The sequence below is a fragment of the Ornithorhynchus anatinus genome, chromosome 17 (assembly GCF_004115215.2).
Source record: "Ornithorhynchus anatinus isolate Pmale09 chromosome 17, mOrnAna1.pri.v4, whole genome shotgun sequence".
Classification (NCBI taxonomy): Eukaryota; Metazoa; Chordata; class Mammalia; order Monotremata; family Ornithorhynchidae; genus Ornithorhynchus; species Ornithorhynchus anatinus.
This window is the reverse complement of record NC_041744.1, coordinates 12,429,670-12,445,964: the sequence shown is the minus strand read 5'-3', so window position 1 is coordinate 12,445,964 and position 16,295 is coordinate 12,429,670. Positions and strand designations below refer to the sequence as shown.

General features: G+C 40.3%; 1 protein-coding gene across 1 annotated transcript in view; it reads right to left on the bottom strand.

The window, feature by feature from the left end:
* MED13 (mediator complex subunit 13) overlaps positions 1–16,295 on the bottom strand; it is a 91,421-nt gene that overhangs the window by 18,151 nt on the left and 56,975 nt on the right. The window contains exons 10-17 of the mRNA XM_001509857.6: positions 9,494–9,710; positions 8,894–8,975; positions 7,536–7,657; positions 6,162–6,252; positions 5,800–6,014; positions 5,105–5,301; positions 2,931–3,847; positions 614–781 (exon numbers count right to left, since the gene is read on the bottom strand). Coding sequence (XP_001509907.3) covers positions 614–781; positions 2,931–3,847; positions 5,105–5,301; positions 5,800–6,014; positions 6,162–6,252; positions 7,536–7,657; positions 8,894–8,975; positions 9,494–9,710 — 2,009 coding nt within the window. The remainder of the gene's footprint in view (positions 1–613; positions 782–2,930; positions 3,848–5,104; positions 5,302–5,799; positions 6,015–6,161; positions 6,253–7,535; positions 7,658–8,893; positions 8,976–9,493; positions 9,711–16,295) is intronic.

The window sequence follows — 16,295 nt, the reverse complement described above, 5'->3', positions numbered from 1 at the left end:
TCCCTAAATTTAAGCTAGTAGTTTATTTAGAATCTCTTAATATTTATCATTTAAATATCAATTTCTTAGTCTTTTACCCCATCAACTACTGCAGTCACTATGAACTCACACCGCTTCCAAAAACCCAAATATGACCCAAGCCAACTGTCTTGATGAAACAATCAGTGGTAATTATTGAGCACTTACTCTGTTCAGAGTACTGTACTAGGTGCATGGGAGAGTACAAGAGAATTAGTAGATATGATCCCTGCCCTCAAGGAGCCTTGATCACCTCAAAATATGAGACATTTCAAAGTCCAGTAATAAACCAGTTCTCTTGCAACACAGAGGTTCTTGCAGAACTGCACACTACGGGAAGACCACGTTTTAGTTCTCATCCAGTATTGGATACTCCACACCGGTGTACAACCTTGTCGTGCTCGATCCAGGCATGTGGTGTTAAAAGAACGTTCCCTAATTCTGCTGTTGAGTTCTGTCCAAAAGCCATAGTCAAAACATGTGTTCTTGCAAAACTGAATGTACTTGTTTAACATTCAAGCTAAAATTACACTTATAAATTCTGGTTGGACAAACTCATTTAAGGGGCATTAAGATGATTAAAGATTTTGTTTACCATAGGAGCCTCGGCCAGCCATTTTATGAAACTGCTGCCAAGTTAGGGGACCTTGGACTCCCCAAGATCTCACTGTTCGTTTTTTCTGAATAGCATCCTGAAGGACTGGCTGGAGAGATAGGAGCATGCGAAGGATATCCTGTGAACACTGCATGCTCACATCCATTGCTGAAGGAAAACAAAATGAAAACATTGAAGAACAACACCTTCAACAATACTGCACTTATTTATGCCAATGGTGGGGAGCCATTTCCTCTTACCTTTTTCAGAAGGTGGGGGGATTGAGGGGGGGAAGAAGTCTGTTAACTCCAAGGCCAGAAATTTGCTAAACTGGATTTAGAACCACTTCAGTACCAGCAAAAAAAGCAAACAAGAATCTCTACGCAGTTGCTGCACTGAAGTCCCCAAAATGAAATGGATCCTTCTGGGCTATTTCTCCCTTTCAGGTAAATACCTGAGTGGGTGGAAGTGCCCAGGAGTCTAGGAATAAGGTGCTGCTAAAAAAACGGCACTTGAGCCTATAACAGCTTCCTGTCATATTAGAACAGATAACATAAAACCCCACTATAAAATGCAGCTCACCTGCCTCTGAATAATCAAAGGTTTACAGAATGAAATGACAACACATTCAACTTTTGATTAAATAGGACTAAATACTCAGTTGGTAGATTATCCAGATCTACAGTTTCTCCTTCCTGCTTTTTAAGCATTTCACTGGTACGGGAAGAATAATGCTAATAATGCTAATAATAGTATTTGTTAAGCGCGTTCTATGTGCCAGGCACTGTACTCAGCGCTGGGGTGGATACAAGTAAATTAGATTGGATGCAGTCTCTGTCCCAAATAAAAATGATGAGGTTTTGCTAATCGTAGACTCTGCAGACTGGCTAATGGGAATGTTAAAATTAATGGCTAAAACTAAGCTTTTGGATTTTGGAGAAGTTTCCTTTATCAATGCTAACCCTTTCCCACATTGACAAAGGTAACTCAGAACTGACTTGACTCAATCTGGCCACCTGGACCTTGTGCCACAAGTTTCTGAATGGTGAACTTGCTCCAAATAGCTCAAAACCCAGTCAAGCCTGATGTCAAAGGATGAAATTTAAAATTTACTTTGGTTTGTATCGAACTCGTGCCCTTTTCTGCCTCACTGTTCAACAGCATCAATACCAAAGGAAGCAAGAAGGAAAAGGTGATAATTTTACTGTTTGGTGCCATCCCTTCTTTAAACTTAGTTCTCCCCCAAAATGAATCAACTGAGCATGAAGAATTATTTTCTCTTGCAAACCTTTGACTGAAGTATTCCTGTCAATTTCAGCGTTACACTAGTCAAAATTTTATTGTCTTTGCCTTTCTTCTGTCCTCCAATTTAAAAGCAAGCTGTATAGAAAATTCAGACAGCAAAAATTTAAACATGTCTAAATAGGAAGTACTATCCCAAATTACCAAGCTAGAGTCAGTGAATAAATCTTTCTGCTACTAACGGACTCCCTAAGCCCACCTCAATTCAAGGCAGTGATCTACTCCAAGACTACACTTTAACGTAAATTAGAAAAATCAAGGGCAATAAAACTACATCACAAAAAACACCCACATTTCAAGATCCTGCCCCCACATTTCAAGATCAAGATTCTAAATTCAAGAAATATCCTACTCATTTAAAAAGACTAACTGGCCCAGACTGTAAGTAAGCTTCTTCCTCTGTGTGCACTATTTCACTATTGCACTTCCTTGTGGTTTTCATCACATTAAAATTACATCACAAGTCCACTTTGGATGGGATGGTAGAAGTCTGCATTGTGCAACTGAAAACTACAGTTAATGTGAAATACTGTTTTAAGTCAGATACTTTTTATAATGAATAATGGCTAACAGTTATGTGAGCACAGCGTATTCTTAAAAATCCTCTGATGAGTTCTTCTTCCGTCTGCCACGGAAGGGTTCTCGCTTCCTAGCTACCCAGCTAGGAACAATTCACAAGTGAAGATGGCTCACAACCACAAGGTGGAACAAGGGCTTCCTACTTAGATCGAGACTTGCTCTCTCTTTGCAGAGGAAGTGGGGAAGGAAGGAAGGAGAAGAAAAAGTGGGAAGGGAAGGCAAAGGGAGGGGAAAGGAGGAAGGAGTTTCTTTGTACCAGCAGCTTGTTAAAGGAGAATCTACATTTCACAGGCATGTGGGTATTTGAGGGCCACCCAGAATTAAACCGCTCTCTACAAGAGACTCCGCAGTAAGGGAAAATCCATCGCCTCCAAAGGATGTGTCTTATGTACTAAAGGAAACAACAAGAGAGGTTTCGGTTCATCGGCACACTTACCGTTTCTTTTGGACCAGGGGTGTAAGCATGTACTTTTTACAAGTGCTTCATCAACCTTTCCTCCTGACATGTTGTCCATGAACTGTCGCCCATGTTCCAATGCAAGGTAGCAGTCATTGCAACAATCCCGCTCTTCAACACGTACCAAGTTACTGATTATGCCAATTCTGGGGGCAGGATCTTGGTCTGCTGCTCCAAATGGCGAAAACAAATTAGTGCACTGATCTTGCAACAGCAGTATTAACTCATCGGGCAACTTTTCGGGTTCCTTTAATCCTCCGCTGACATGTTCAGCAGAGGTGGCCCTAAGAGCGTCGAAGCGCTTCTCTGCTTCTTTGCCACACTCTGTGTTGCGTCCTACGATGTCCAGTTCATCTTCAAGAAACAAGCCGGAGTTGTTTCCGAACTTTCTATTCATGACAGCGCTGAAGCCACAGGTACACCTATATTGGGCCTCCTGGGTGGGATCTGGAATGTAGACTCCAACGTCGGCACCTTTGATGTTCATGTTGCAGACACAGATACAGCAACTGTCAAAGTTACAGTCCTTGTACAGATTCATCACTGACTCAGAAAGGATGAGGTTCACATAAAGGCTATGAGCTTCGGGGATGGAAGGTACAGTTGCGGGTTCGACAGAATTTAGCGGTCGGCACGTGGACGGCGTGGAAGCCGGTGAGTACAAGTCCGAATTGTCGTATTTGACCGAACCTTGAGCGCTGGCGGGCCCTCCGGCCCCACGAGGGGTTCGAGGCGTCCTTGGGGTTCGAGGAGTTGGGAAACGAGGGGTGGATGGAGAAGGGAGGATTCCGGCTCCGCTGTTGCTGGGCGGTGCACTGCTGGGGGGCATCCCAAAAGGCGTATGCGTTTGAGGGGTATAGGCAGCACCATACTCCTGATCCATGGCGCTTCCATCGCTAGGAAGGTTTCCAAAGTGAGAAGTCAACAAAGAGGACAGGAAATTAGCACTAAAACTCGCTTTAAAGTTGGTCAGATAACACTTTACAATCGCTCCAATTAGAATTAGTACAAAATCAAAAATCAAAGGGACTTTTTTTTTTAAAGTGCTCTGTCTTAAATGGCTGCAGACTACCGGCAACATTACCAAAGTAAAAACATTTATAAACTTCCACCTTTCTCCTCACTAAGCAGACTATGTCTATTTTCAGAGAGTAATCCTGCTCAATGTACTATTAAATTTGGAGATTCTATAAAAATATGGTAATAAAGTCTCTTTGTACCACCCCTTTCTCAAGTTACCATGAATTAAAACTGATAGATATGCCCAATTATTCACATCCAAAAACAACTTCCTGCAAATTCTAGCTAAATCCTTACAAGATTCTCGGGGCTTGTAAACCAAGGTGGTGTTTTAGGATTAAGTTGGCTACATCAGTAACTGTTCATCGTTTATTAAACTTTTTTTCTACCACAATCACAATTGAACAATCAACATAATGGCTATTCTAGTCGGGACATTTTGAATAGCATCTATTAAAAGGGTGGACTATTTATTGATGGTTTAATTAGGTGATGAGCCCAATTCTGCCAGGCCCTAAATTTACTCTGATAACTCAAAAGAGCTATTCACTGCATTTCAGCAATATATGTGGATGCTGAATTCAGTAAGGGCATCGAAAGGTGTCTGAACAGTGAATGTGCCCCCCAACAAAGCGCCAGTGTGTTACTGGGGAGTAATCTGTAAAAATCATTACAGGGTAAATTTATTTATTTATTTATTTATTTTATGGTGTATGGTAAGTGCTTACTATGTGCCAGGCACTGTACTAAGCACTGGGGTAGACATAAGCTAATCAGGCTGAACACAGTCCTCGTCCCACCTGAGGCTCTCAGTGTCATAATCTCTATTTTACAGATGAGGTAACCGAGGCCCCGAGAAGTTAAAAGCCACACAGCAGTTAAGTGGCGGAGCCAGGATTAGAACTCAGGTCATTCGATCAGATGAGAATCTATAGACTTGTCACCACCGTGGGCAGGGAAGATGTCTACCAACTCAGTTGTATCACACTCTTCCAAGCGCTTAGCACACAGTAAGCATTCAATAAATATCACTGATGATGGTGATAAAGAATCTGTACTGCTTTCTTCCTTGCCTACTTGAGCATCTTTGGATTACATGAAAGCCAGGCAACATGGACTCGCCCGAAACTTACCCCTCTTTGATAAATGGCATGGCAGGTCCTGGAGGAAGCAACTCTAGTTTTCCAACCGTCCAACTCTGGCGATAAATACACTCTTCTGGCAATTTGATAGGAGGCAGGCACTGGCTGGGGAGGGTCTTTAGAGGTGCAAACATGGAACATCCAACTAAAGCTTGACAATTTTCAAGTTTGTAGATATAAGAAAAATCCTAGAAAACAAAGATTCAATCACAATACTACCTCAGTAGTACAACCTCCAAACAAACATTAATAGTACCATTAATTGTACGTCCCTCTCTGAACGGTAATTGCGGGCAGGCAGTGGGTTCAACCAACTCTGTTGTACTCTTCTCTTCCAAGCGCTTAGTACGGTGCCCTGCACACAATAAGTGCTGAGCAATTTCCATCGAATGACTGTTAAAACTAGGAAGTGTTTTTTTTTTATTTTACAGACTTTCAATTTGAATAGAATTTGCCATTTCAGTCAGACGCCAAAAGGTCTTCTATTAACTGTCTCAACTTTTCTACATCTCTGTCTTGTTGCTTGGCACCTCTGCCAAAAAACAATTCACTGCTCATAAGAGAAAAACCAGAACCGTTGCAGGAAGTTTCTAAAGGGAGCCAGGAGACAAAATCGATTCCACATAGAAAGACTTCCAAGGGAAGAGGAACATTTCTCCTCAAAACGACACCGAGGTGCACATTACCTTGATTTCGGAAGGTTTGGGACTACAGAATCCTTCATCAACCTCAATTTTGAACTGAGTGCCTATACTGGAACTATTCCCTTCTAGTATAGTTCCTCCAGGTGTAGTGTCCATACTCCCATATTCCTTATTGTTCATATTCATTGGGGAAAATCCCATAATATGTGGTTCCAGTGACGGTGGTGTGGGATACATTTTATGAAGATCTGCAGTGCCTGCATTGAAATAAAACCCACCTTTCAGTCCATTGAGAAATTTTGAACGATTTTAGGGGTAGATGAAAATTCTAAGAAAATTGCTAGGTTGAGTTTGGAGTTGTCTAAATGCCACAATTTATCAAAGATGGAGAGATGGAAGCTTACTTATGCAAGATAGTGGATCCAGATTTCCAGTCTTTGACTCTTTGCAATTGGATTTGTCATCTGTCCCACTCAGGATTTTTTTAGATCCAGGCTATTTCATGAAAAAAGACATTTTTTAAAACCATTGTCTAGCAAATTTTCATTCAACATAAATCCAGTCTCATAATACCAATATACCTTCAGAGGGAACTAAACTCAGTCAATTAATGCCTTGAATGTCCAATTTAAAAAAAAAGCACCTAATCAGTATTAACTAAGTTGGACAAAAACCAGAAATATAACCCTGTTTAAAGAACCCCACTTAATGTACTGGACTTATTTTAACTTCTTTATAAATTTACACTTTAAGATATTTAGAGATCACAAATACACACCTATTCTGTCACCTTAAATTTCACAAGCAAGTCTACAACTTATTTATAAGGATGTATACTGGGAGAATTCTAAGGTTATACATATAAAGGATTTCTTCTCCAAACAGGAAGTTATGTAAAAGAGTTTGGTACTTTATTATCATAACTGCATGTCTTTTCTGGCTTTACATACCGGACCAAGGCATTAAATTGGGATTCAAAACTGGAGATACAAAGCCAGCTCACAGTTTACCGTGTTCCAACCATTATTTTCCTCATAAGAAAGGGCTTTCTATTATTCTAGAGAATGGATGAGAAGGGAGATTAATTCTTTTCCTTGATCAGCCATCCAAATCTGACCTCTAGAGGAAATATGGTTTAAGCTATTTTATCTGAAGCCAAGGCTGCCTTGATTTTCACCAATATAAAATGGATTTTTCAACGTGAGTTGAAGTTACATAATGGCAAAGAAAGGCAATTTTATATTATTTTTTTTCATTCATTTTCCAGTTATTTTTGACTTGCGGCTTTAAGGATTTGGGGTGTCATCTAGTCTCTGCATAGCAATTCAACTTCTAATTACAAATTATACCACCACCAATGAGCCATTATTCATTTTTCAAATGAGGCACTCTAGATCCCGAGGATTAGACTGGAAGGTAGTGGCAGCACTAATCCTAAAAACTGGGTCTGACGAAAATCTCTTGCAACACCCACTGCATCACACTCTTTCACAAGTACACAAAGAAATCAAAATTACAACCTCACACCAGAATTCTGTTCAAATTGTATCAAGGCTTTACTCTTCAAATACTACCAAGTAGAATGAGATGTCAAGCAAGGCTATTCCTGAAATTCCATGAGGTTCAACCTTCAAGACATTTCACAACTATTCCAGGGTATTAAGATTGCAATACGCTAAGTCTTTAATGGAGAAATAAAATCATCATCCAAACCCTTGAAGAGAAATCCAATTCTACCATGATTTCACCTATTCTAAGTGCAAAACGGGAACACTCACGGTAAGTTCATCTTCATCGGAATTGAAGAGATTGTCGAGGTCAGTATAAGAAACAGCCAAGTCAGAGTCATAGATCAAGCTGGTTGAGGGAGGGCGGGCATGGCCTGAAGGTCGCTGGGCATCTGCAAAAATAATATAATTAGTAATGGAAGATAGATACTGTTAATTCAGTCAGATGAACTATCTGGGGGGAATTTTAAAAATCTATACATCCTCACTCAGAAGCCACACGAAAAACAGAAATTTGGGGATGAAAACCAGGGCGGTGTACATCCCAGAGACGAAACTGATCAAACTCAGAAATAGGATAGATTAGACATCATCTGCTTGAGGTGCGTTTCACCCTAGGCGAAATGTGTATCCTAGAAACACTGCCTAGAGAGACCACAGCCAAAAGTGCACCTCGAGTTCCCAGTCCACGGTCAGGAACTTGACTCCCTCGGCCTGGTTCACGTAAACTGAGTGAGCTGCTCTTGCGACAGCCCAGATTCGTTAAGGTTTCCCCCTTTCAGAAAGAGAGTAAAAAATCCTGAGCCTAATTCCATCGGCCTCCCTTCTCCCCCCTCGCCCATGAAGAGTGAACTACGCTCCCTCCTGAAAAGTCAGTCAGGTGCACCATGCCAATCACATACCTTCAACTGTGCACAATCCATGCTATCCTCATACCATTAACCTGCTCAGATCCTACTCACCGGCTAGCAAGCCCATCAAGGCAGCTGATGCTTTCTTACCCCTTCCACAAAAAGCTTTCATGGGTAGTTAGTTTAAATGGGTAAATTACTGCTTCTCAAAATTAAACGATGACCCCATCCAACCGAGGGCAATTTTTAAAAATAACAGACTGGATACAGTATTTTTGCTCCATTCAGTGAAGACTTGTTTTTCTAAATAGAGAGGAAGATCAAGGCTTCGGGCAACCTATTAAATCCTCAAATGCTAGTGAGTTTTAGGGGAAGGGTAAGAGAAAGGTGTAAAAAAAAAATTCAGAAAGACTTGATCTTACAAGAGAAAAGAGTTGTAATGAAGGTGATCTGATTTCCTAGGCAGAAATAGATGAGGCTTGAATATATATCCTCGTTTCATAGAATTTTCTACTTCTATTTAAAATAGTCTCGAGTGGTACTCTTCAAATTCAAAGCTCTACATAAACCTGAACTCTTCTCATAAACTGCAAGACTGTGATAATCCAGCATGCCAATAGAGATGTGAATTTAAATGCAGAAAGCTCCCTTTCAATGAAGTACATGAATTATGCAAAATGCAATTCACTTTAAAAGCTGCACAGGATGTTACCCAAGATTGATCTACGTTACCAATTCGAGAATATAATAAACTGCTTTGTAGACTAGTCATTTTACCTTGCTTGATAGAGGGACTAAATAATGACATAGCATCTTCTTCATGTGATAATACTGTTACACTAGATGAACCATCTTCTGCCTGCAAACAATACCACATACTGTATTAGGATCATTATTTACCACCTTTGTAGAAAATGAACAAAAATGTCAAAATTACAAGGAATATTTACCCTTGTTACACTTACCAATCAAAATGACTAATTATGCACAGACAAGTGATCCAAACAGTTGTCTAGTTAGCTATATTAAGATACAGTAATAGCTTTCCTTTAAAAGTTTTGTCACTTCCAGCAAAAACTCCTACCCACGTGAGGGAAAACACCTTTCTAATTTCCTTTGCTAAATCTTGAACTGGAATGAAGGTAGAAAGACTATGAAACTTTAGGAAAAAATCTTTGGACAGTAAAAAAAAAAAAAATCCCATTTCTGAAATGAATATTTTAAATGGCTATCGAGATTTTCAAATAGGGTATTTTCAGAGATATTATTACAGTTTTCAAGAAAAAACATTTAAGCTCAAAACTGAATTAAGAATAGAGAGGTTAGGAGAACCAAATGCAATATATTTAAATATCAATATGTACTCTTTCTACTCACTTTGTGTTTTTTGCCCACTTCTCGCTCGGTGTTCTGTCTCTCTTTTTTATTATCAGGAAAAAGGAATTCCACATCTCCATCCACAAATGCGTATGGATCAATTTCAGGTTCTTGTTCAGCATCAGATACTACTGCTGAGAGATACTGGTTTTTACTCTGATACTGCTGCACTAGTTCATCAGAAACCTTTAGAGGCTTCTTACATTGCACCATTAACCTGCAAAAAATACAAATGAAATTAGGCAAGTTACAATATTTATTGAGGCTTAAAGACTCCCCCAACCCATTATTATTATTAAAAATTTTCTTCTAACTTCTCAGATTTTTCTAACAAATTCTTTCTCCAAACATTTTAGGCATGATTGTGAAGACTTACCTCTAGTAAGCAAAAAAGGTGCGACACAGACTCCTTTGTAAGTATAGACATATAATCTTTCCCTCTTTCCCCAAACCACTAACCCTCCCTTACAGAGGCAGTTCTAATGTATCTATAAGGCAGCCAATAATGATATCACTGCACTGAAACCTGAATGAATACATAGTTTTAAATTAAAGCATACCTCATACATATAACTGGGTTAAAGTCCTTGAAAGTGCAGCTACAACGAGGAGCATGTTTGCTCATAATTTACATGCAATTTAAATTCCACGCAATTCCAGAACCAACCTGATTTGACACCAAATTAAAAAACTACACTGCAGATCCTTCCCTTCCCTCATCCATGACTTTCTTTCTCCCCAGTCTCAATTGGCTTTCCTGCCACCTGATTCCCACACGCCCCCCACCCCATCTCCCTAGTCCCACCCGCAGTATTTCTCTTTGTAAACTAACCACAGCGACAGCGGCTACTGCCAAACCTGACTGCTATTGCTGACCCCGATTTCCGCCCCAGCCAAGGCCAAGGGAATGAGGAAAGGAACACATCAGGCCAGTAACAGTTTGGGAAGGGGAACACCTCCCCAGTATTCCTGACTAGATATCCATCCTTGTTCTGAAAGCTTTGCCTGAGATGCAGAGGCAAGGCAGCAGCCCACTTGTTTTGCAGCGGTGGCCAATGGCATCACTAAGGTTAGTTTGAAAAACGATAACCATTTAAGGGGGAAGAAATGTGGGTTTCGAGTGCGGAAAGGGAGGCAGCCGAGAAAGCAGCTGGGTTTGGGGGAGGGCAAAGAGATAACTGATTTAAATGCAGTGACTGGACATAATGCCAAGGGTTGGAGAGATGCAAAGGGAAATCAGCAAATAATACAGGGCGGTATAAGAATGATGGTATTTGTTAGCTCTATCTACTACGTCATGCTGCTTCTATGGTATCCCCACAGGGCCCATGTGGTGGGGTGGGGGGGTCTTAACCCGGGGTTCATCTATACATGCAAATTAACATTTAGGCTTGGACACGATACACATCACATTTTAATGCTTTAACTTAAATCCTAGGTTGCATGAAAACGGCTTTACTTTATCACCCGCAAAGACTGCAAAAGCAAACTTTGCTACCTGCTGAGAGGATCCATGAGGGTAGGGTTAGCTTCTTTTTTAAAAAAAAAGCTCAAAGTCACACGTTAACAGAGTGGTCAGAGTGGTTAGCACCTTGCTCTGAAAGGAAACTTTCTACAAAGGAAGAACTCCCTCAACCCGGGTAGAGTATCTGATGAAACCAGGCCAGAACCATTTGGCCACTAGGACTTCAGGACCCTCAAATTAATGCTACTGAGTGCTTACTATGTGCCGAGCACTGCATTAAGTGCTTGTGAAAATACAACAGAGTTGGCAGACACGTGCCCTGCCCACAAAGAGCTTAGAGTTTGGAGTCGTAAAGAGTCTGAGGCAGGCTCCCTTTCCCAAACAAGGGAAGAGTGAAACATACTCCTAAACTGTTTAAAGTTGGGGAGGTTATGGCAGTTTGTAGCTAAGAATTGTTTACTTGACGCTTTGAAGAACCCCAAGACTGCATCCTTAGATCACTGTTTACTTTGCATTTTAATTTTAACCTTGAATTTCAACTTGTTTTTACTGCTTGCATTATATTTTTGATGGAGCTGCTACTTGTAATTTCCTCAGCACTTTAAGTACTTTGCTTTAGAGCAGCAGCATGGTCCAGGGGTTAGAGCACGGGCCTGGGAGTGAGGACTTGGGTTCTAAACCCGGCTCCACAACCTGTCTGTAGCGTGACCTCGGGCAAGTCACTTCACTTTTCTGGGCCTCATCTGTGAAATGGGGATTTACGACTGGGAGCCCCATGTAGGAGAAGGGCTGTGTCTAATCCTATTTGCTTGTATCAATCCCAGTGCTTAGTAAAGTGTTTGGCAAACAGTAAGCACTTAACAAATGCCACCTTTATTATTATTATCACAGATTTAGCAAATGTTAATAATGCCAATTCTACTGTTACTAATCAAAATGGCTGCACAGCAGTCTCTAAAATCCACACCTTAAGAGAAGTTATACATGGGTCAGGGTCAACTTGAAAAATATTCAAGTTGGTCCTGGTTCTATTCAACATCTTTCTTTATAGATGTTCAGCTCAACAAATTTGCAGGTGTGGAACTGGAAAGCTTCGCTAACACTCTGGAAGACAGAAAGTTCAAAGGAACTTCGATGGGTTAGAAAACTGGATCTACAAAAACAGGGCTCAATTGAACATGAACAAATACCCATGGAGAAAGAATGACTAGAGAGAAGTACAGCACAAAATCAGCTGCAATCAGATGACCATAAAACCTCAGTGTGTCAGCATTCATGGTAATGGGATTGATGAACAGCAAAACACACAAGCATTCAGGCAGATTCAAAATCATCCGTCAGCCACGGTTCCTGTCCCACTCGGGGCTTACAAGTAAAAAGGGGCAGGAGACCTGGGATTGTGTCCCCATTATGTAGATTAGGAAACTGAGGCCCAGAAATGGTTAAGGACAGGAGGCAAGTGGTGGAGCCGGGACTATAACTTGGTTCTCCTGATTCTCGAGCCTGTGCTCTTTCCACTAGGCCATGTTGCCATCCCATAGACAAAATATGGTCGCTGTCTAAAGGAGGCACCTTGATATAGTAATAATGGGAAATAGTTGACATTCTAGAAATTCAGCTTTTAAAGGCTTAAAATCAAGAATAGCTAGATCTTCCTTTAGCTTTGAGAAGAGGCACATTGTAATGCAAAGAACTAAAAGTCAAGATAACCAGATTTCAGCTGTCTTGCTTTGAGCTTGGGGGCAAGTTACTGACACTCCTGAGCCTTGTTTTCCCCCTCTAAAAAGGAGGAAAGCATTCTGCCTTTCTAAAGCTATGAGAATAAGACAATATGTGTAACTATTTAGAAATCTCAAAAGAAGGACTTCAACTTTCAACCTCTTTCAGAGGGAAGGAGCGCCCGGGGTGGGAGACAACTGGGCACTGAAGACTACAACTGCTCCAAGAACCAACACTCTTTCATTTGACTTGAGTAAGGAGAATGCATTTTATTAATGGGGAGTTGTTAAACTGTCCGCGGTGAAAAGCCACAGTAAACTCCAGATTATCTCCATAACATACAAACACTTCCCCTCCTGCAAAGTATAACACTGTCTGAATTGGTAGCCCTTTCCAAAGGATTACGTGGAAACTATCAATCCAGGTCTTCTATGCTCACCTGTCTCCCTTTATAAAACCTTTGCTGATTGTAGAGTTTTATAAAAGCAAGTCAAAAAGAAAGTCTTCTCCAGATTCTTGTTCTAATCTGAGCTTGAATCAGTAGTAATACGGTTAACGCCATGGAAAACAATTTTGGAGATGACGAATGTTAAACCAAAGCCCCGCTCCTCTCTAACATGAAGCTTGGGGGATAATCTAAACAAGTACAGAAGCACAGCTATTCAGTTCATAAATCCTTTTCATCCATTAGGGGGTCCCCAAGGCAGGCTACTTAAACCCAGCTTCCTGAGATTACAAAAAAATACAGATATGTATATATATATGTATATATATATCGGCACCTAGGTTTCCTTCCGCAGCCTTTGGGGCCTTCTGTTCTCAGGAGCTAGCAAGGCACTATTATTAGTTGCTTGCAGAACTTCTGTGACAAATGAACCATTGCCCCATGGCTCACTTTGGCCGTTTGCAAGCACACAATACCTTTCTAAGTAGCAGGGGAAATGGGAGGGGGGACTGTTTGGCCTTGGGAGCAGAGTTGACAGCCAGAGCTGGGGTTCAGAGAACTCACTTACCAGGCACCCCCAACTGGTCCTATTCAACCACAGACCTGGATTTGTGGAGGTCAGGCAATCGAGGCTCTACCTAAACACTAGAGTCTAAATAACAGAAAAATCCCTGAAGATTTCGATAAAACTTTTGGATTGTTAAAAGGGGGAAGTGTAATGAGCTAAAATGAACAGCTTTAAAATACTCTGGCAAAGAAAAATGACTCGGAAATTGTGGCTGCAAGATGCAATAGTAAATGAATGCTAGTTTCATTTTTTTAACTGGGTATTGAAAGATCTTTCAACATAAGCAACATTTTACTCCATTGAATTTTTTAGGGTGGCTAAAAGTTTTAAATTTATTTCATTTTATAAAACTAATGCATCTAAAACAATTTCAGAAGATGAGGGATTGACTGAAGGCATTGATTCCCCTGGAAATCTAATCTCGCTTTCACTACAAGCAGTTTGGCTCTTCTAAAATGGATATAACTGATCCGCCCAACAGACACCTGGATCACAAGAGTAATAACAACTGTAGTATTTAAGCGCTAACCATGTGCTAAGCACTGGGGAAAATACAAGGCAAGCAGGTTGGACACAGTTCCTGTCCTCGAGAGGGGCTTATGGTCGACGTAGGAGGGAAAACAGGTATTTAATCCCCATTTTACAGATGACAAACCTGAAGTATGGTATTATAATGTCCTTTGACAACTCTCTTTTTAGTAATAGACTGAATTTTATAGTTTTATATTCTGATAAACTAAAAATTAGAAAAAATGTCCAATATAGGTTCTGGATACCAAGAATCTTATATATTGAGTATAGCTCTAATCTGATGGGAAACCAACTAAGTAACATGGTTGTTGCCTCTGAATTTAATAGCTAATGCTCCAAGACTCATCAAATTTTGTTCAAAGACCTTGAATGTGCTTTCACAGACAATAGAGACTGTTTACTGACCAGTTTTTTTTTAATTGTTTACCAACAGCAATTAAATACTTTAAAGGTTGAGGAGCAGTTTAGTGGAAAAAGCACAGGCCTGGGAGTCAGAGGACCTGGGTTCTAATCCCAGCTCTCTACTACAACCCAACACACACATTTCACTCCTCTAATGCCAACCTACACATTGTAACCTGACCTCGTCTATCGCACCGCCGACTTCTCATCGCCCTCTTGCCTCTGGCCTGGAACACCCTCCCTCTCTTCATATATGACAGACGATCACTCTCCCCAACTTCAAAGATTTATTAATAGCACTTCTCCTCCAAGAGGTCCTCCAAGACTAAGCCCTCACTTCCTCTTTTCCCACTCCCTTCTGTGTCTCCCTTGCACCTGGATTTGCATCCTTTATTCCCTCCCCTCTTTATGTCTACCGACTCTGTTATGTTTTACTCCTCCAAGTGCTTAGCACAGTGCTCTGCACACAGTAAATGCTTAGTAAATATGATTGATTTAAGTCAACTTCTCTGTGCCTCAGTTACCTCATCTCTGAATTGGGACATGGATCATGTCCAACGTGATTAGCTTGTAGTTAACCCTGCACTGAGTACACTGACTGGCACAAAGTAAATACTTAACAAATACCATTTAAAAAAAAAGTTTTTTCAGACCATTACCACCACAAAGCATTAGAGAGTTCACTCCTTGCTCTTTACAACCACTAAACATAAGTGCTTTGCACAAAGTAAGCACTCAATAAATATGATTAAATGAATGTATGAATCAACAATCGTTATGATAGCTAAGCTTGACTGTGAATAAACTGTAGTTTAAAACTTCTTTCACTAATTAACATTAAAACATTACTCATATTTCCGAGGAAAAGGAAGGTTTATTATTCACTCAATTATCGGATAGCTTGCTGAAGATCTAGCATCTATATTTTTACAGAGGAAAGCACACTCCTTTGAAATGGGAAGCATGAACAAACCCAGATAGCTATCTGTGCTCTAATAAAGAAACACCTCAGAACTGTAGTACCTGGCATTAAGGACAATATTTACTTTAAATCACTACTAGGAAAGGTAAAACAAAAAGAAAAAAAAATCCCATTTTAAGTATAGGAAACAGTTAAAAGAAATAAATTCCAATAGATGCCATGCCCAAAACAAACTGATTTACAGAAAGTTGATAGCTAGACCCCCTTAAGAATTGCTGCCCTTTGATTGTGCTGATACCTGAGGTTTGGAATTGTCTAAAAGATTCAAAATGACAATTACAAAAAAAAACACCACACCTGTCACATCCAACCTTTTCCTCTAACAAATCATTATGAATATATCCAGTGTCTTGAGCCCTCTGGACCTATATCAGGAGTTTTCCCACATAATTTAAATCAATTTGTGAATTTTAAGTCATTCTTCATGTAAACCACAGAATTAATGAAATAATTTTGCATGGCTTGATGTGGTTTGAAGGCAGAAACTTGGTCATCTACTTTTACTGTCTTTAGGATAGCACTCTGCAATGGGAAGATTGCAATAAATACTAATCATGATCAAGCAGGATGAGAACAGCATGCTTGAAATTATTAGGGCAAAAGCTAGGTAGCCCCAATTTCTCACCTGCTCTGCAATATCACATTTCTTCTCAACTCCAGCATATCTCCTTGTGGATTTCCTTCCAGCAG